This window comes from Rattus norvegicus, chromosome 14 (genome assembly GCF_036323735.1).
Source record: "Rattus norvegicus strain BN/NHsdMcwi chromosome 14, GRCr8, whole genome shotgun sequence".
NCBI classification, from domain to species: domain Eukaryota; kingdom Metazoa; phylum Chordata; class Mammalia; order Rodentia; family Muridae; genus Rattus; species Rattus norvegicus.
Window position 1 is genome coordinate 13,177,717 of NC_086032.1, and position 21,104 is coordinate 13,198,820.

General features: G+C 43.4%; 1 protein-coding gene across 2 annotated transcripts in view; it reads right to left on the bottom strand.

Moving 5' to 3' along the window:
• Fras1 (Fraser extracellular matrix complex subunit 1) overlaps positions 1 to 21,104 on the bottom strand; it is a 411,526-nt gene that overhangs the window by 82,347 nt on the left and 308,075 nt on the right. For both annotated transcript variants that reach the window (XM_039091669.2, NM_001415086.1), the window contains 8 exon segments: positions 19,254 to 19,391; positions 17,089 to 17,121; positions 12,808 to 12,939; positions 11,648 to 11,773; positions 9,040 to 9,287; positions 3,928 to 4,076; positions 3,592 to 3,754; positions 1,879 to 2,014 (listed from right to left, as the gene is read on the bottom strand). In XM_039091669.2, coding sequence (XP_038947597.1) covers positions 1,879 to 2,014; positions 3,592 to 3,754; positions 3,928 to 4,076; positions 9,040 to 9,287; positions 11,648 to 11,773; positions 12,808 to 12,939; positions 17,089 to 17,121; positions 19,254 to 19,391 — 1,125 coding nt within the window.

Here is a 21,104-nt window from a genome sequence, read left to right on the forward strand (position 1 = left end):
GAATGAGATGCCCTTAGAGCGACTCAGCGGGTCATGCCCTGATCAGGCAAGCCCTGAATGAATGCAGATTCTATGCTATTAGGTTTCATAGCCAACACTGTAACCATTCTGTCTCCCATCCTGCTTGGTAGAAAGTAAAAGCTGCTTTTTACCAGATTTAAAACTACATTCCAATGGCCTAGAATTCAATTTAGGTAGCTAGTTTCATCAACATGTAAAACACTTGCTTCCAAACAGAGGTGTGGGGCTTCCTCCTCTGAGGAAAGGGCAGCCTCTTCGAGTTGATATAAACCGGCCAATTATTGTGTGCCCTTGGGCATCTAGAATGAAGAATCTTTCAATGGTCCTAGGACAAGCAGCCATGCTGGGCATCACGCATGGGCTGACAAAAGGTGTTGGGTCATGGGCTACACCAGTCTCTTCAGTGGGAGCTTTTGGGATACTGCCCAAGAAACTGTTTTCACAATCTCTTCAGATGTGGCTTATACACATTATAGTTTGGAGAATCATTTTTTTTTTTTCAGAGCGTCTGAGACTTGGCAGAATTTTGACAACAGCCTATCTGTGCTATTTCATGTGCTTCAGGTAAATTTCAAGCTGTGTTCCAAGGGCTTTCTGGGAAAGAAATCGCACGGAGTGAGGAGGTAGTGAGTAGCAATGGCCTATCATGATCCCCCACCTCACCGATGTGGAGGTGCTTGTCTCTTCCGGAGATGCTAGTTTTCCTTTGCCTGTATTGACTCCCTCTGACCCTTCACATTCCAATTCCCTGGGGCTTTTCTGCCTGCTCAGACAGAAGCAATCACTTTGTTCTGTGCCCTCAAGGCTTAGTTCCTTTGCTGTCCTCTACCGTGTAACCCTACAGTCTTTCTATGTATCTCCGACTCCAGGCACTGGTCAATGCTATCCATGTTAACATTGTATCTAGTGCAAACATTTGTCCCCAGGAGCTTAAATATGCAACAAACAAATCTTCAGGCACACATGGAAAGACAGGAGGGAAAAGATCCAAGACATTCCATAGGAAAACATGACCGTTTTCAATGAGTTTCTGGTTATCAGGCTCAAGTGGCAGCCACCACACTGGACACAGACACCTGCAGTCAATGGCCTGTCTGTGAGAGCTGTTAGCTCCATGCCAATTAGAGCCTCGAACCAGCGTTTGTTCACCCAGGAATCTCATTGCAGACTGGGTAGCTCAGAAACTGGCAGGAGCTGTCTCTCGGCTGCCAGTCATAGCAGGTCTCAAAGGGCCTGTGGACTGCACATGCCTTTTTTGCCTCTCCTTGTCTGTGATAACCTCCAGTGGGTTAGGGCAGATGGTACAGGGGAGGGATGTTGAAGAGGGTGTCAGAGATAGACAGCATGCATTTCTATTCATGTCATATCCATAGGAGGAGCTGAGAGACAAGCTAGAGTTCATCGGAACTGCATCTGCCTCGCAGGAAGAGGACAGCCAACTCCTTCTTTGACACCTCATTTTGAATACAACCAGTGAACCCCTCAACCCCCACGGCTCATACTCCAAATCCCGTTACTCTGCTCAGGTTTTTCCATTTATTAACCTTCCAGCATCTTATGCCTCCTCCTCCCATTTATTCCCCCACCCCCGCTAGGATAAATGTCAATATGAAGGTGGAGTGGGTTATCTGCTTTGTTTACTGATATATCTTTGATGCTTAAAAAAATGCACGGCATAAAGAAAATGCTAAGTGACCTTTTTTTTTTTTTCTCATTTATGAAAGAAACTTTCCTTTCTCCCAGGTTCTTGGAAATAATGGGTCCATCTCGATGTAATGCTCCGCGTCCAGGTTTAATTAGAATATCCCCCCCCCCCCATTGCCAGATCCTAAATAGTTGCCCAGCAACAAGGGTTACCTGTTCCTGTGTTCTCAATGCAGCCATACTTGGGCAGAGCACTTAGCTTAATGACAGCGTCCCCCTGAAGGTTGTCCTGATCTTCAGTGGCAAAGAAGTGGTGGAGGGAGAGTGGTGCTCTCCCTCCCTCATCGACCTACAGAAGAAAGGAATGCTGAATGAACTACAGTAGGGGTCAGGGGACAGAACCGGAAGCTGTTGCCTCGGGTCACCATCAGCACCAGGTCCGCTTTTGTGAGAGGCAGATCTCTGCAGATGAGGAAAAGTATCTGCTGCCAAAGCTGGGCGATCTTTCAGCCCCTCAAAAAGATAAGAGCTGTGCATCTCCTGTCAACGCTGCACTTCCTGCAGTGATGGATCTGGTTATAAAGCAGTTCTGGCCAGTTCTAACCACCCATCTCAACATGTTTCAGGGCGGGACAGCTGCCTTCTCCAGGCATCAGAATTTCATAGAGCATAGCTGGAGAATGACAGATGTAGCCTCCTTCACATTCCCTGGGGTTGACTGTCCTACAGGCGTCACCGCCTAGAATAAAAGTCCCATTTATCCCCTCATATTGTATATTTATAGGGGTCTAGGAATAAAGGACTCACTGTACCTGAAAGTTAATGCTTATCTGAACATCAAAGAAGAAAATAAATCAACATATGTAAAAGCAGTTGTTCAAACTAACCTTTTCTTTAGGGCCTGGTTTTATGCACTAACTCTGCAGTCTGGGCCTGATGTTTTTCACCTGCCTGCAGGAAATGGTCAAGGCATTTTACTCTGAACTCGTGGCTAGATGCAGGGTGGGCCTATAAACTACAAAATGAGACTCTTGGAATGGAAATGGTTCCAGTTACTTCCCCAAGTTGGAGGATGGGGAAGATAGGAAAAAGATCACAACTACTTGGAAATTATTCAGAGTTTCATGAATTTTAAAGTCCTCAATAGAGCCAGAAAGGAGCCAGGCTTTGGGTATTATTGTGTGTGTGTAAGGCAAGAGAAGGAAAATTAATAGCTGTGAACCCCCTGCCATGCATCAGATACTACGCTAGGAGTGATGCAGGCTATTTTAATTAATCACCAGAGAAATCTTTATGTAGTAGAATGTGTAATATTTAAGGGAGAAACAGAGGCTAGAAAGAATTAAGTGCTTGTTGCAAAGCCAGTCTGGTCGTCCCTAAGAAAGCTGGCACAGGCACTCAGGCTGGTAACTTCAGTGACAGACACGTTATGCTGCCTCTCACACAGGATCTCGTAATCTTGTTAATAATCTAGGCTGCTTTAGCTCATGTGGGGTCAGTTTTCCGTGATTTAATTGTTAACAACACTAAACTATATAATCCCCCAAAGTATATTCTACTTCTGTTTTATTACCATTGCCAACAATATCCAGTATGCTCTAGTGTGTGTATGTGTGTGTGTGTGTGTGTGTGTGTGTTGTGCATGTGTGTGTTATGTGACTATAATGGCTTGATCTTCTGTATATAATTATTTTATATATACAGATGTATACATACGTATATATGTACACACACACACACACACACACACACACACACACACACACACAAACCTTACAATGACAGCCACAGACTGTCTGTTATCTCTGCCCAAATACTTTGGGGGAAGAACTTGGTAGCCCATCTCGGCAGAAATCCTTTAGCTACATTACCAAGGATGCCAGCTTTCCCAAGCCCCTGATACTTATTGATCTGAGAGCTGTTTACCGTGATAAGGTCAGCAAAGGCAATGATGTGAGGAGGGTTCTCGGCAGGAGTGACCGTGATGGTAAAGACCTGGTTGTCCACACGGTTGTTGTCCATGTCTGAGACAGAGAAGTGGAAGCCATCTGTAACCGATTGCCCTTCCGTCTCAAACACAGCAGAGTACCTACAAGAGGAAAAAGGTTGACTCACCCTGACGAGCTGGGGAGAAGGAGTTGTAATTTTTTTTATATAAAAATGAGATCAGAAACGATGTGCTCTTTGAAGGAACCACAGCCTTTGCTTATACAATTGTTAAAAACTAAATCCTTCCAAGAATCCGTGGTGGTCTTTACGTACCTAATGTTCTTACTGTTGATGTCCTCCATGGTGAAATTGGAATCCCCTGAGAGCTCCTCCATGTCAGGTCCTGAGGTCTTTAAGAGCACACCGTACAATGGCAGAGAACTTAACTGAATCCAGATCTCTGAGTCAGGGGAAGAGTCATCCTAATCGGGCAAATATGAGTTAGGACATAAAAGCAGGTTTGTGGAGACCAAGGTACTTAGAGTCCCACAGGATCTTCCCCGTAATATAAGGGCACCTGCCCACTGTCCTAAAAAATACCCCACCCAACTCCATGAAAGCCCAGTATTTAGTCTTCATCAAATGGCTCTGGGATAATATCTTCTCAGAAGACAAGCTCATGGTAACAGTGGGGAAATGCACTCATGGTATAGGGTGTAAAACAAAGACATGTTTTATTGTTTCTGTAAGAGCCATGAGGGACTGTTTTTATTATATGTGCGTAATACAGAAGAGAAGATGGTGGCTCTAACTCGTCGCTCTATAAACACAGGCACAGGCTTCTTTTGCGGTGTCTAAAAACCACTTTGCACTTTAGAAATACATAGAACTCCCTTATAGTGTATATAATACGCTCTACAAGGACAAAAGCCTGTAAAACAGGATTTGCTTAGCCAATGATTCACTCGAAGCAATACCAATGTGACAAAAATTTGGATTAACAAAAGAATTTAGGAGGGCCTGTGGACTGCCTTCTGTGAGGACTGAATCAATGGATCGCTCCCTAGAACACTTAATCTTAACAGAGAACATTTCCTTCTCCTGTGTTGTTTATTGAGAAATAAAATCAGCTTTCTGTTTGTCTGCATTAGCAATAACAGAACATCTTCTTGAACAATTTTCTCTTTCTTCAAGAATATTTTTGGAAATGTCTAGGAGGCAGGAGACGTCATTTTGGAAAATCTCCCTGGGTCCTATGTAGTTCAGAGGATCTGACTATGAATGTGGCAACTCTCTGTTTTATCTTGGCAACAATGAAAACAAATGTTGCAGGACCAGTTTTACTGTGAAAGGCAAGTTCTCCTGGCTACACTGTGCAGCTGCTGAGTGACAAAGGATGTGGAGCAGGTGTGAGCTGGGCCAGGCAAGCAAGCTCCGGGTCCCTGTCATGTCCATCCGCATCACAGAATTGCCTCAGCCCACCTGATATTAGCCCAGGAGGGAACTTAGGCAGCTAGCAGGACTCCAGAGAACATCTTCTAAATGAATACGCCTAGTGTTTTCTCCTTGTGGAGGATTAACTAGAAAGCATTGGTTTCCAGAGTTACCGCCTACTACTCCTGTGAGTTCTCACTGAGAAAGATCTCAGAAAGACCACTGGAAAATTTCAGGTAACCTCTCCTGAGCTTCGAGAAAGCTCAAGGACAGCATACCTGACTCTTAATTAGAAGAAAGAGTTTTTGACTCACAGCAAATCTGGCAAAGAAATGACTGCTTTGTGCCAGGCATTATCTTATTATACTTCAATTTTTGAAAAAGTCCTGGGGTGAAAATGTGAGAAATAAGCTATTATATTCTTCTTCAAAATACCTTGTCATAATTAAAAAATATATCACTAAATTTAAGACCAGCTAAGAGATGGTGAGTTCATTAACATGCATGAGAACGCAGACCCTGTTCTCGTGTCGTTTCCCTGTTCAAAGCCCTTCATATTCATTTCGGATGAATTCTTATTTTCATTTTATTCTTCTTATCCATTCTAAATAAATTAACATGTAATATGTAGCTACAGTGAATATACATAATTATTTAACATATATATGTATATATATATACACACACACACGAACCTATCATTCAACATGAGAATTAGATAATTAATTTAATTAATTTAAGGTCTGGAAAGACAGCTTAGTCAGGAAAGTGCTTGATTTGCACCCATAAGGACCTGAGATTGACCCTTAGAAACTATATTAAAGAAAGTCAGATTCGGTGGCATATGCTTATAACCCCAGTGTTGAGTAGACAGGCAGACCTCTGACAGGCCAGTCAGCCTAGCAGTTATGGAGAGTCTTGGGTGAGTGAGGGAGACTGTCTCAAACAAAAAGCCCAATACACAGCCACTGTCCTCTGGTCTCCACATAGTCACAGATACGTGCACAGAAACATACCAGAACATGCACACACAGTTAACTTGTGTGCACTTCTTTTATTCTACCCTGGAACCCTTTTATCATTCTTCATTTTGTTTCTCCTTTCCTTTATTACTACTTATTTTGTTTTTCAAGACAGGGTTTCACTATGTGGCTCTGGCTGTCCTGAAACTAGGTCTGTAGTCTAGGATGGTTTTGAACTCAGAGATCTACACACCTCTACCTCCTGAGTGCCGGGATTAAAGGTGCACAACACCATTCCAGGTTTGAGTCTTTAAATATGACTTGATATATTACTAGAAAGTATATCTTTGATGTAAAAAAAAAAAACAAGTTAGACTCTAATCTTTGGTGGTTTCTTTCCTTCTCCCCTTTTTATATTTTGGAAGTTTCTTTTTAATGTAGCCCAGGCTGACCTTAAGTGTAAGGGGCTCCTATTTTCCTACTGACAACTCTAAGTGCTGACATTAGAGGCCAGCATGGGGCTAGCGTGGTTGGCTCCCTCTTCCTCCTCATTCCCTTCTTTTATTTCTTTGTCTGGAAATTCATTTGGGTTTTTCATACAGTTGGTTATAGCATCGGTTTTTCCATGGAAGGTTCTATAGTCTGTTAAAACTGATTCCCAGATACACAGTATAGAATAACAATAAGGTGTTGTACTTTGAATTATTTCAGGTTTGGATGGCATATGCTGTTTAGTATTAATCTTGCACTTCTCGAATTACAAACGAGAACAGTGAGTCAAGAGCCTATAAACAACTTGCCAGTGGCCATCACACTCTGGAGAGGCAGGATTGCGTTAAAACCTATCAATTCAAAGCCCAGCAACCCCTACACTGAGGAAGCTGATGCAGGGGGTGGTTGTTGGTTAGAGCGCTGGCCTAGCATATGAAATCCGGGATCCACTCCTCAGCACTGCACTCAACTCGATGTGAACACCTATCATTCAAGCACATGGGAAACAGAAGCAGGAAGTGACCAGATGATCCAGCCCATCCTTGGCTATAATTTGAGGCCCTATCTAAAGCTGAAACATGCGATAGACTTAAAGAATGAATCCCACCTTGGCTTTGGTATATCCCGTCATCCTCTCCTCTCATCTCCTTCCTGGTGCCCACGCTCTAATCACAAAGAAACTCAGCTGTCCCTACCTCATTGCACTCTGTTCGTTTATGAACGTCATTCTGCATGACTTTTCCGTTACTGAAATCTTCAGTATTTCAGGAAAAACATTCCCCATACAGTACAACTGACGGACGGGCTGTGTGTATCCCGTAAAAACGTAGGCCACACTGTGCTTTCAGCGGGCTAGAAGCATTCCCTGAAATCTTTCTGCTCTGCTGGGTAAATTCACATTCAATCAGTTTTTGAAAATATATGTTCAGTTGTCAATGAGTTCACGCTCTGGTGTGCAGTTTATAATATGTGGTTAATGGGCAGGCACGATTCCTAGGCTGCTATTTCGGGCTGTCAAATATCTTTCAAGCCCGGTGATCTATTGATTAAGTCTGAATTCATACATTTTTTTTTACAAATTTATAACTTTCACAGGATCAAAAGACCTTCACATATGATAAAAATTAATCTGCCAATTAAAAATCGTTGGAACTTTGCTGAAACTGTAGCACACCCGCAACAGAAATTGAATGGTATTCAGTGTCTTATCATTTAGGAAAAGGCAATTTAAAGGGGAGAAAAATCATCTGTGTATTAGCAGATGTTGAAAAAGCCGGTGCTTTATCTCATTCCCATTACTTGGGACTTTACAGTGAGATTCCTCAGCCAAGAAAAGGGGAACTTAGACCATACAGTGCGTTTAAAAACGAGGGGTAGAGACAGACTCTTCACTGTCATTTTGAGGCCAGTGAAGGAAAAATTCAATAGTAACACTAATTACCATTCAAATAATTATCCTTCCTTTCAAAGCATAACAACTAATCATTATTATGTTTCTATAGGCAGCAGTTATCTTTTTATAACACAAATAACTGCAAAATAAAATTAATTAACCTCATTATCCTCTGCCCTAGATGCAGAATCAAAGAAGGGAGATGAGCTTAATTACGAAGATCATTTAATCAAGTTTGAGCCAGACATGGGGGAAATCCCCACTCTCTGAGTTTTCCTGCTTCCTCCACTTAGCCTCATTTTAGGGTAAGAGAGGGCCAGCAGGCAATCGTCGGGCCTAGGAAATCTACAGAGAGGCACCAAGCAGAGCCTTGTATTCTGTAGCACTAGAGTAGACAAGACTTGTCTAGACTAGACAAGAACAAAGCTGGCAAAAGTCAGCTTCCTTTTAGGAAGCCAGGATTGGCCGTGACCCCTTCATCGCCAACCAGGTAAACTCTTCTCAACTGTGCTTTCCCTAAAATCCCAGCAGAGCACTAGCACCCACACTCAAACAATGGACCTGAAGCTGTTAGGACAAGGGAACTGTTGCCTGATGACCATCACACGCCCTTGGGGTTCCCAAAATTTCCATCATAATTTTTCTTCTTTTTGAGCGTATGTGAGGCTGTGGTATAGGTGTATGTGCATGTAAGTTCACATGTGTATACATAAACATGTGGAGGCCAAATATGGTGTTTTGTGTCTCTCTTGGTCACAGGAGGCAAGGTCTCTTGTTAGAATAAGCTTGCCAACTCAGGTAATCTAGCTAGTCCATTGGCTCAGGGGACCTCTTCTCCCTCCTGAGTGCTGGTATTACGGGCTAGCTGCTGTGCCAGCATGGCTGTTACACAGGTCCTTAAGATCTAAACTCTAGGCTTCCCACTTGTGCATCAAGTGCTTTATCTGCAGAACCTTGTCCTCAGCAATCACCAGAGACTTTCACTCGTCCACTACTAAGACACTGGGCGAGGCCAGAATGCACAATGTGATTCGAAGGAAAGCTGCTAAGGAAAGAGCCTTTTACACAGTCTATACCTGCTGCCCAAACAACCAGACATGGCGCACCGTCCTAGGCAGTCCAGTCAGAAGTGCCAAGAACAAGAGGATCAATGTCAGGACTTACCACATACGCAAGGTGTGACCTGGTGATTATGGCTGTGTGTTGACTAGCAACAGTCATGCTCAGGGAGGAGCCGGGGGCCAGCCTGGGCTCTCGGTTCTCCGACGGGGACACCTCCACTTTTACTTCTGAGGTTGTCACCGTCAGGCCATCTGTGACTGAGATCTCCATGTTGTCCTCCCAGGCAGGGGAGCCATCGTGTACGTACTGCAGAACGTTTCTCTCAACTTCATCATAGGTGAAAGTGTCACCTTCCAAGGATAAAACAAACCCAAAGCTGTAAAGCCAGTGACTTCTGGGAGTGATGTTTCTCATTCACGCAGCACGTCTGTTCTCCCGATTTCAGAGTGTGCCTAGAATTGTAAACTGTGGGTCTAAGGAATCTAAGCACTCACCCAACTTAGGATTCCCTCTGTGTCAAGGAAGGGTGGCTCAGGCCGTCCTCTCCTATTCTCAAGGTGAGACGCTGTTTTACAAGGTAGCTCTTTTCTCAGGGTGATAGCCTTAGTGTGTTTTGTTTTTTTAAGGTTTTAAATCATATTGAGCTAATATTGGGCCCTGAGTGGACATTCATCATTCCTAGTTCTAGAAAAACAAAGAATACACTTATATTCTTGAGGTAGTAGACATTTCTTGAAGACTCAAGAGACAGCACTCTCTGATCTATCGGGTGCATTATTTAAATTTGGGTGTTTAATTTTTTTTAAATTGAAAATGTGAAAATACACTTGAGGGCTCAGAGCTTGGGATCAGTGATGGCCTAGCACATGCAAGGCCCTTCTTTTGAACACTAGCATTGTGAGGGAGGTCGTTTCTTGATGTTAAAGGTTGTAGCGATTGCATAGCTCAGATGTGTTATAATTTATAACACATCACCGTAGCGGACAAAACAGGGAGTGTGGGAAGTTGTAGGATCACAGAGGAAAACGAAGTTAAATGCAATTCAATTCGACATTTTAAAGCGTAAGTTTGATCAGACTTTCAGAAACCGTCATTCACAAATACTCAAGTTGCTCAAAGTCGTCGGGTCATGGGACTTCTGTTTGTTTGTTTGTTGCTGTCTCAAGTGAAGCATGTCTCCAGGTATGGGCGGCCATAACGGCTGTGGAAACCGACTTGCCAGTGGTCTTCCCGAGCATCCTTGGCAGTCCCAGCTGCTGCAGATTCCTTGCTATGATGACATCATCTGTGCTGAGGCTGAGGACTTAGCTCCTTCTGTGTCTTACCAGCTACTCCCTAAGTGCCCAGCTTCAGCACCACTAAAGCTGATGGACGCCGCCCCTAAAATCAGCTCTTAACTCTTTACCAACACCTTCGGACGCCATGCACCGCATCCAAGTGCAGGTTCAATGCGACACGGAGGGAACGGGACAAGGGCGGCTTTATGCTCCTCCTGGGATGTTGCAAAAGCTGTCCTAATGATGATTCTGTTTCCATTACCCTAAAAAGAGTTGCCTTGCTGACTCCCAGGAGTCTATTATTTGTTCTTTAAATTTTTAATCTGCATTTAAGGGCAAAGATTTACCCCACCAGGGAAATTCAGAAGAATGTATTACTACATAATAAACAGACAGACAGACAGACAAACAGATAGATAGATACATAGATAGATAGATACATAGATAGATAGATAGATAGATGGATGGATGGATGGATGGATGGATGGATGGATGGATGGATGGATGGATAGGTAGGTAGATAGATAGATAGATAGATAGATAGATAGATAGATAGATAGATAGATAGATAGATAGATAGGAGCCTTTCAGGGACTTGAGAAAGCACAGATTGTGGAAGTGACACACAGCATTCCTGGGTAAGGACTTTACAAAAAGAACATTTGTTTTTAATATCTAAGGGCTCACTATTTGAATTAAAACACCTAGATTTTTTTTTATTGTTTTCTGTGTGCTTTTCTACACTCCCTAAGCAGTCAATATATATTTGAAAATATTTTTAGATTTATTTTATGTGTATGAATGTTTTGCCCGCAGAAATAGATGTGTGCCACGTGTGCGTTTTGGTGAACGTCAGGAAAGGGCATTGGATCTTCTGGAACTGGAGTTATTGATGGCTGTGAACTACCTGTGGGTGGTATGGACTGAACTTGGGTTCTATGGAAGAGAAACAAGTGGCCTTAACTGCTGAGCAAACTGTGTGACCCCAGTACCTTTATCCAGGAAAACACACTAGATATTATGTTAAAAGCCGGCTACACAGCCACACTATTACACAGTTTGCATAGCCATTTCAAGGTCTGTCTCTTTTTTTAGTGAAGAAACATAGCTAAAATTACCAGAGTCTCAGACAAACACTGTAAAAATTCACATATGAAATTAAACGAACATATGAGCCTCCCTGAAAAGCCAAGAGAACTAGAGGCTCATTGGCCAATCTCACCTGAGGCTTCCCCAATTTTAGATCATGGCTGGGGCAGGCAGGGGCTGGAGGTACATGACAGAAGTCTAAAGTCTAGGCTGAAAATGTCATTTCTCCTATTTAAATGCCCAAACACATTTCACTTTTTTTTTAACTAAGTCACATAAAACTAATAATAATTAAATGTTTAAAAAAACCTTCCAAGTGGACCAGGTATAGAGAAAGCAGCTACCTGCAGACATGGTCACTGAGGACTTTGCTGTGTACTTCATGAGCATGCCATGCTGTGGAGGTTTCTGAAGCTGGAAGAAGAGTTCTTCAGGCACCACCTCAGCATCTCTCACTACCAACTGCAGGCCTGCGGGAAGGAGAAAGAGAGGCTCGCCAACGATCAACACCACAGGTCAGCTGCACCAGGTCCAGCAGTGAGCAATCCCTAATCATAGTGAAGATGGGAACAGCCCACCCAGCAGTTATGGGGAGGCTCTTTCAAACGTTCCCTTAGAAGTAGGAAGCTCACGGTTTGAAATATCCTTTCCTCCCATCCAAATGAGAGCAAGCACATAAGGTTGGCCACAGGCCTGTCCTGACGAATCTCTTTCAGAAATATCCACAAACTGGTCTTGCTACGCCCCTTATCTACCAAGAGCTAGGTTTCATGATAGCTGCTCTGGCCACCAAGGAAGCAGTGTATAGCATAGAAAAGACTTTCAAGGTTGTCTAAATGCTCGTTTATAACAGTGTTTACGAACAATTTTTGGTCGAATTGTAGAAATTACGGGATTAACTTCAGGACCAAATCCACGTGTAGTCAACACCCACGGATCTACAGAGTGCACCTAACAAAATATCACAGTGTGGGCCGTTCACTAATAGAATGTCCTTGATTAAAAGAAAACTCACTAAACGCTGTAAAGAACAAACGTATTTGGAAATAAATAGAACCATGCACAAGGTGGGCAGCCGTGGCTCCTCACGGCTTCCGAAGGTCGCTGTGATCGGTCATTTCTGTCGTTTCTGTTCCCTGTCACTTTCTAAACAGAAACCAAAAGCAGTCACTGAAACCTGTTCCCTCAATTCTCTCCACAGCTCTGTTACTTTACTTTGGAGCAAGGATAACAAATCAAACTCCGGGAGGCTGGGAAATAAATTCTGCTTAGCATTCCATCACAGGGCTGGCCTCTGAAGGATCTGTTTCCCCCCTCTCCTGTGCTCAGAACTGCTTTGATTTGCATAAGAATGGGCAGGAGGATGGATGCAGGTAGGAGCCCACACACTCTGGAGGAGGAGGTTACTGCCTTTTGGGCAACCATCAAGAAGTTTCCACAGGAATGCCTCAGCAGTGCAGTCCAATGTCCAAGCCACACTTCTTTCAGGCCCCCCAGTTCTCACCTAAAGGGGTACGGCCTCCAGGGCTAACTTCCAGCAGGGGAGCCTTGATCTGAAAGGCTGGTGGTTGCCGATCAGAGTGCAGTAAGTGAATGGTGAGGGCCATCTCTGGACTCGTGTGCTGTCCATCCGAAACTGGCAGGAGTAAAGACAGAGGTGGAAACACACATGTGAGAAAACTCTGCTAATTAAGATTGAAGTCTTCCATCAACTGGGTAGCCTTTCACGGCCTTGGCGCAATATGGAGGAGTTCCTTCAATGGCAGGACTTCCTCTTATCTGACCTTGCCTAGGGAGTTCAAAAATCCTCTACCTGGAGAATGTCATGTAGCCTTAGTCAGACTACATGTTCAACTTCCTTTCTCTCGACAAGAGCCCATTCAGGTAGCATGGGTCCTGAAATGCTTCCCCATGCTAATGAGGCATTTTGGTACCCTAAGCCTTCAGCCAATGACCTTTTCCCATCCTGGATGTTTCCACCTGAGACCCCCAAATTATATAAGCTTTGAATCACCCCAAGTAAAGTTGATCCTGTTGATCTCATTCACTGTATGTACTCAAAGGATTCCAACAACACATTCCACTCTCCCACCCACCCCATTCCTGTTCGGCATCTCAATGCCTTTGCACTTGTGGACCAATATTGGACAGTGATCCCTGAGGGCTGGGAGAAACACACACACACACACACACACACACACACACACACACACACACACACACACACACAAGATTGAGCACATACATGCAAATATAAAATGAACTTACAGTCTAGTCATCTTTAGCCTATTTCCACAAAGACTTAACACTTTGAAAAGATGTTTTAAAAATAGAAAAAAAAATAAAGTAACAATTAAGAGTAATTCTACCAAAACTTTTTCTATGGATAAGACATGAATGTCCATAAGGACAGATGATTTTGAGGTGTGTTAATGGGGAGTAATGTAAAATAAGCACTTGGAAAATAAACAAAAAAGCCCCCTGGACAATCTCATTCAGCTCAGCCTGGCCTCCAACTCACTATCTAGCCAGTGAGAATAACTGAAGTGCTCATTGTTCTGGTCCTGTCTCAACTTCCCAATGGCTACAGTTAAAAATGTGTTCTGAGGGACTGGAGAGATGGCTCAGCGGTTAAGAGCACTGGATCATCTTCCAGAGGTCCTGGGGTCAATTCCCAGCAACCACAGGATGGTTCACAACCATCTGTTATGGGATATGATTACCTCTTTGGATTGCATTAAGGGAGAGCACTTGTATGCATAAATACATAAATATATCTTAAAAATTATGTTCTCAAGTGGTAGCAGCAAACTTTTATTTATGAAAATTTTCCTTGGATCAATTCTTCCTTCCAGTATTGTAGAAACAATACTTTCTTTTAAGAACTCCTTTTTAGGAGTGACTCCATTTCACATTTAAAAAAAAAAATAAGGAGACATCTTCTTCTGTCCAAGCATTTTGCAACATTTGTGTGTCAGTAAGCTGACCCATTTTACTCTCTCCATATATATATATATATATATATATATATATATATATATATATATATATATATATATAACCACAAATAGAAGGCATCGTAGACCACAAGTAGAAGTCATCACGGCAAAGCCGAGACCTTATACTTCATTTCCCTGCTTTGTCTCCATCCAAGAGGATCCCCAACTTCTATGAGAAATGAAGGCAGACTCGTCCAACCCTTGACTTTTCCCCTGGTGCAGTGTATTCTGGTCCATTGGTGTGTGCTCTACCATTGGCTACAGAGAAAGTGGCACTGCTGATGGTGTGAAATGACTTTTCACTTGCAGCTGGTTTGGTTCCCAGGAAGGTTCCTTTCATGTTTTTCTGGACTCAGCAGCAAGTCAGTGGGTATCTGACATCTTAAGTCACAGGAAACGTGGCTCAGGGATAAGGATCTCACTAGGGTTGTTTTAGGTCTGTCCTGGAGACAGATCTAAATATGGAGACTTTACAAGACAGGGGTTCATGTCTGGTCGCAGAGAAGGGCCAAACAGCTCCTTGGAAGGAGAGAGGACAAAAATCCACATGAAAATGAAGGTTTGGTGGCTCTGGCCATTTTAATAAAGTGTCAAAATAATTACCACTGTTCCTCTGTGTACGTTTAAGCTCCTTCTCTTTGGAGGATCAAAGACAGAGACTGGGTGACCCTTAACGTTGAAGGCTTGTGGACTAACATGCACTTTTCTGTTAATTTCAGTCAACTCGGGACTCTCTTGAGGTTCCTAGGGTCTACAATAGAAATCTCTGTGCTTAGAAAAAGAAATATTTGCAAAACTATGGTTATATTTACTATTGATCCATTGGTTTTACCTTTAAGTAGGAAAAACTCAGGGAGACTTCAACATAGTGGAGGTCAGCAAAGACCAAACACTACAAGAGCTATGGGCCCAATCACACAGCTGTTCACCCTGACCAAACACGACCTTGCCTCCTTTAAGCCAGAAAGCTGTCTACCAGTGAAAATTGCATAATTAGAAATCATGTCACATGGTTGCAGTGTTTTGAAGGCAACTGCAAAAATTGACAATAAAAATATTAAGAATTGCACATCTCCTCCCTCTTAAGGAGCTTCTCTGCTTTCTTTGAGAAACAGTCACACTGCTTATTTAGGCTATATGCTTCCTGCAGGCCCCATCTGCCTGACGTGTGTTCTTGGCCTAGAACTGCTCTGAAGAGGGCCTGTCCTTACCATGAAGCCAGTGAAGTCGGGAGCACTGACTGCCCTCTCTTCTGAGCAGATGAACCACAATGTGCTGTTCACTCTTACTCTGCAGGTTAATGTCAGGGTATGGGCTGCTCACTGACTTGTTTCGTTATCTTTCCAGTTCAAAATTCTCTATCCTGAAAGTCCTTTCAAAGAGGTGGCCTGCCTTCTTACTAGATTCCAAAAGCATTCTGCATTCTGCCTAAAACACATTCTCCCACTTTCATGCATTCGAGTGTGTGCTCTCTCTCTCTCTCTCTCTCTCTCTCTCTCTCTCTCTCTCTCTCTCTCTCTCACACACACACACACACACACACACACACACACACACACACACACACACACACGCAGTTTAAAATCAGCCCTAGACCCATTCTTTTAGATTTATGGAAGCCCAAGGATCATTTAATTTCAGACCTTCCACCTCCTCAAGGTTTCTGGTTATAAGGACGAGTCATGTTGATCCCCTTGCTTTCTGTTACCTATCCTCTTATACCTCGGACCATGTAACTCTCCCATACTGCAGGTCAGGTGTTCGTATTAAAAACTGTCCTGTCCTTTTCCAGTGGTAGACAGAGCATGCAGGATCCTTAGCTTGGAACACAGCACCCATCTTTAGAAAATTCCTAGGCAATTCCTAGGATGACCTTGATGGCGAATTGATTTTAACAAATGAAACAACAGCCACTCATGGGTACTGACGGAATGGGTCACCTGCAGGTCACTCACTAGAAATGGGCTGACAGGGAGTTCATGCAACCGTGGTGCAACACGGAAGTTACTACACGATGCTTCCCATCAAAGAGAAAAGAAATGCAAGGGAGTTGGAGTAGAAAGGCCTTTTCTCTCCCAAGATTTCTTCCCTCCTGAAATATCACAGGATCCAAGGATGGGTGATTCGAACAGAATGGCTAATCCCCGTTAAACAGCTGCCTTAAAAGTCAGCCAACTCCATTCTAACCTGAGCAAGAATAGCCTTTCCTTGTGCCCTGTATAGTGCAGTGTGAAGCAAACCTGGGATGTAGAAATTTCTAGAAGACTTTTCAGTTGATGCTCTGGGTCCATAGACTTTTCCCTCCAGAGGCGTTTAATAAGTGACATCAATTAAGACCTTGTATAACTATTACACACCAGCTGGGTTTAACACATAGATGCTTACATAACAACTACTGGACTGGAGGCTGAACGTATATTGTGATGATAATCTCCATTATGGATGAAGTATTCAGGTAGAAAGGTAATAGGAAACCTTCCGAGAGCAGACTGAACTCCAGGTGGTGGACCCCAACTTTTAAAATCTTAACTGCTATGTTTCTTTCCAGTAAATATTAGACACTTTCTACTAGGGCATAAATAACATTAACATTTGCCATCTTTAGTAGGGTTTTTTTTCTATGAATACAAAATTAAGCCATTGCTATTTGATTAACCATATAATTATTTTAGAAGAGACGTGTTTCAGAGAGAAGTCACATAACATTTTTTTAGTAAACAAAACAGAAGGATTGTAGTGGGAGGACACTCTCTTGTCTCTAATAAAGCTGAGATCAAAGTCTTTACCTGTGAAGTAAAATCTAACTGATTCTGGGAGACCTGAAAGAGAATGAGAAGAAAAATCAGTGCTCTAAACACTTTGGGATCGGGGGTGGGGGGTGGGGGGTGGGGGAGGTATGAACTATAGAACAGTGGTTAGGGAAGTAAACAATGTTTAAATCTAATTTGTTTTGGCTTAAGGAACGATTAGGAGGTCCTCTGCTCATGAAATGTTAGATTTAATGATGCCAGCATTAATTTTAAATGTAAAAAGGATATTCACACTGGAAAAATTAGATGTCACAGCAGTTGGGGTGACTTGTAATACATTCATTCAGATCCTATTTTATCAGTACATAAAATCCTACCAACTGGTGAGTGTAGGTAATGTATAATACTGGCAGTGTGCAGTGGGGGCAGGGGTGGAGGGGTCTGTCAGTTCCATTGTAGAACCGAGTGACATCTGGGACATCGATTTATACACTGGAACCATGAGAGATTTATGTTGTGGCATTTGTCTCATAGATTAGACAGGACCTGGCTCTTCTATTCCCCCTAAAGAGACTTGTGGAACTAAGACAAGTGCAGCAGACTTGGAAATTACTTTAACTACTACTGACGTGTTTTCTTTCCCTCTAATCCCAGGACAGCCCAAGTTTCCTGTAAAGTAGGTCTTATAAAGCAGGGGTTAGAGAACCATGAATAGTTCCATGGGCTATTAGCTAACCAGTTACTAAATACCACAGGTCCTCCTCTGAGAAAGGCTTCTTCCTGCCCTTGGGGATTTTCAATCTCATTGAGGAGTTAATCATTTTCTGGACAATTGAACTCATGCTATGTGATCACAAAGACTAGTTTATGTTTACCATATCCAAAAAGAGAAACCCTACAATTGTTTAACCTGTGGTCAATTTACTAAAAAAGCAAGCAAGCAAGCAAACAAAAACACTAGCTGCTTTGTTTGAATAAATTTACAATATAAAAGTAGTCCCACTACTTGTAAAGTTATACAACACGTACTCCTTAAACTCTATAAGAAATGGACACAAAGACTTTTAGAGTCACTCCAAGGCACATAACATGGGGGCTGTGCTGACTGCTGGGCTGATGGTGAAGAGAAAGTAGACAGAGTTCAGGATTCTGCTGCAGCGGAAAGGTGTGCACCGGCTTCAATAAATAACCCAATTTCATCAGTTTGTTTCCAACAACTCAATCTTGGTTTTCAGGTTTAGTCTTGACTTCCTCTGTCTCCCTCCCACCACCAGCATAATAATTTTATTAATTATTTGGGAATTTCTACTCAACCTTTCAAAAGAAAACCTTTGTACGTTGTCCTCTGTCAAGTTCTAGAGCTCATGTGGGAAGACACCTGCATCCCCATGCATACATAGACTCTGCCCTGAGAGACTGCAGTCCTCAGAGGACTCAGTTTCCTACTCCAGCCTCGTCAAGTCCATTCATGTCACTGTGGTGAAGGAGTCCTCATGAAAACCATTTTCCGTAGTTTCAAATGCCCACAGAGCTCTTCATGCTCTTAACATGTTATAAACCCAGATCTTTACAACCTTCTGTGGAGTATGAGGTCTGACCTATCTCTCCTGTCAGGCCCATCCCTGCCTGCTCTGTTAGATGCTGTACATCACGCAGCCTCCTTTGAAATCGCTACTATGCTACATTTTCTTTTCCTCTAGGAATCTTCTCCCTGCATCCCCCCCACATGCACCCTTGGCTGCGTTATCCACTTTGTCAATAGCTCCATGCAGTCTACGTCAGTCCTTATGTTTAACTTTACCACTGAACCTTCCTCCTCTTTTCGTCTTATTTCAGTCTACAACTAGATATTTATTATTGTGACTATTTACCTCATAGTCTCTACACTTAGCCCCATAATCAGCCCAAGAGCGGGGCAATGGCTCTTTTTGCTTTCCACTGTATCTCTGACCCCTCATCCAGAGACTGACACACCAGAGTCAATAAAAATTGGCTGAAAGTATGCCTATCTGTGTGAATTCATGATTAAAAAGAGAAAGACAGATCTGAGCCCAAGCCTGTACAGGTTGATAGGGACCAAGTTATTTTGAACAGGGAGAAGAGTGTCGGCAAGCTCTCTGTACACAGGTTTTGGGGAAGAGATGGAGAACCAGCCATAGATGGAGAGACTCGGTGTCTTAAGGCAGAGACAGAAGCGTTACCAGCAAATGAGAAGGCCATGAACTCCTGGAGGTGGGGAGGTGCTGCGGGAGGGCGGTACATGATTTGGCCTTGGTTTATCTCTTCCTGAGTGAAATACCGGATGGGAGAGTTAGGCCGGCCTCTGTGTTCAATGACACCTGGGGAGGAAGAGACAGATAAAAGTACAGACAGCAACTTTTGGATGACAGGACGGCCAAGCCCACCAAACCTCCCTTGCTGGTGAGTGAGAGTCTTGATCATTCCAGAGCAGTGGCTCCTGAGCTGGTCCTACACTTCTGCTATGAAGTTACTCAAGAAATGGACAGATCTGCAGCCAGGAGATGGCTCAGCCAGTAAAGTGCTTGCTATGCAAGCATGAGGACCTGACTTTGAATACCCAGCAACCACAGCTGAGCATAGCAATGCCCACTTATGCTATGCTCTCTCCCAGTGTTGGGGAGAGAGAAATGGAAAGAACCCCTTAGGCTTGCTGGCCACCCAGCAGCCTAGGTAATGTCCAGATTCAGCAGGGAAAACTGCTTCACTAATAAGATGGACAGCGAGAGATACCTGATGCCCACTTCTAGCCTTCACAGGGACACGTGCTGCTCATTCACACGCATCTGCACATACCGGAACACATGTACATAAATATGCACACACATCTAGATGATAGGTGGAGAGATAAATAGATGATGGATACATAGGTAGATAGATGATGGGTGGATAGATAGATACATAGATGATGGATAGATAGATAAAAATAAGGGTTAGAGAGCAAGAAAGAATAAGAGAGAGAGAGAGAGAGAGAGAGAGAGAGAGAGACCCCCAAATAGTCTTTACTGTGTTCAGGGCACATAAACTATGCATGGTAAGGTGTAAATCACTGCCACTAATACAGTTCAGTGCACGCAATTTTCCATAAGTGGACTGTACACTGCTGTCACTATGAAACTTCCAACCCCACGCATTTCAATACAGAAAAGGTCCCTAAGACACGGGGCCAATGTTATCTCCTGGGGAAGTGCTAAGGAGATGCTTTTCCAGGTTTCCTTTTATCTTCAGACCCTGCTCCATTTCTGTGACGATCTTTCTGTGAAGATCTGTGTAGGTCTTGACTGCTCTATGTCAAGACTCAGTCTATGATCAAAGCGTTCGCGCCCGCGGGTTGGCCTGCAGTTCAGCAACTTCTCAGGCCTGGAACTATCCTGTGTTCATCTCTCCCACCTTTTTAGTGTTTAGAAGGGGGGCACGTGAGGGTTTTGGTGTTGAACTAACTCACTTTCTGAGACTTGCAGTCATTCTGAAAACTCACCCTGGGAGGAACCTCTAGATACAACAATGTCTTTTCATTTCCTTAGCTTTTATTAAGGGGCAGTGGCGTTTTATTATTACACCCCTTTTTCTTCCTGGGAATGAGAAGGCTTCCTTCTTGTTGGAGAGGCTGCCTCAGAGGCAAGAGCAGAGCTGCTGCTATGGAAGTTGACCTCCCCATGACCTCTCCCAGGCACAGGTTTTATTAGGTAAGCCCAGCAGTAAGAGAACGAGAGGCTGGACGCTGAGGACAGGTGCCACCTGTCCTCCGACTGTGGTTACGTTTCCAGTTTTTCCCATGGGAAGAATGACTTATCCAACCGGAGAAGGCTCATCCGAGTCCATGTGGCTCGTCGCCCTTTAGACTTTGACAGAAACTCTAGTCACTTGTTCATTTTGAACTGTTTGCCTGTTCAGACCTCTTCAGAACCCTTTTCAGACCATGCCTGTGTGGGTCTAGTTCTGTAAGTGGGCTGGCGGGGGACATCATGACTCTGGTACAGCTCTGTCAGAGCCCAAGACAATATACAGCTCACTGCTTTTCACACCCCTTACCC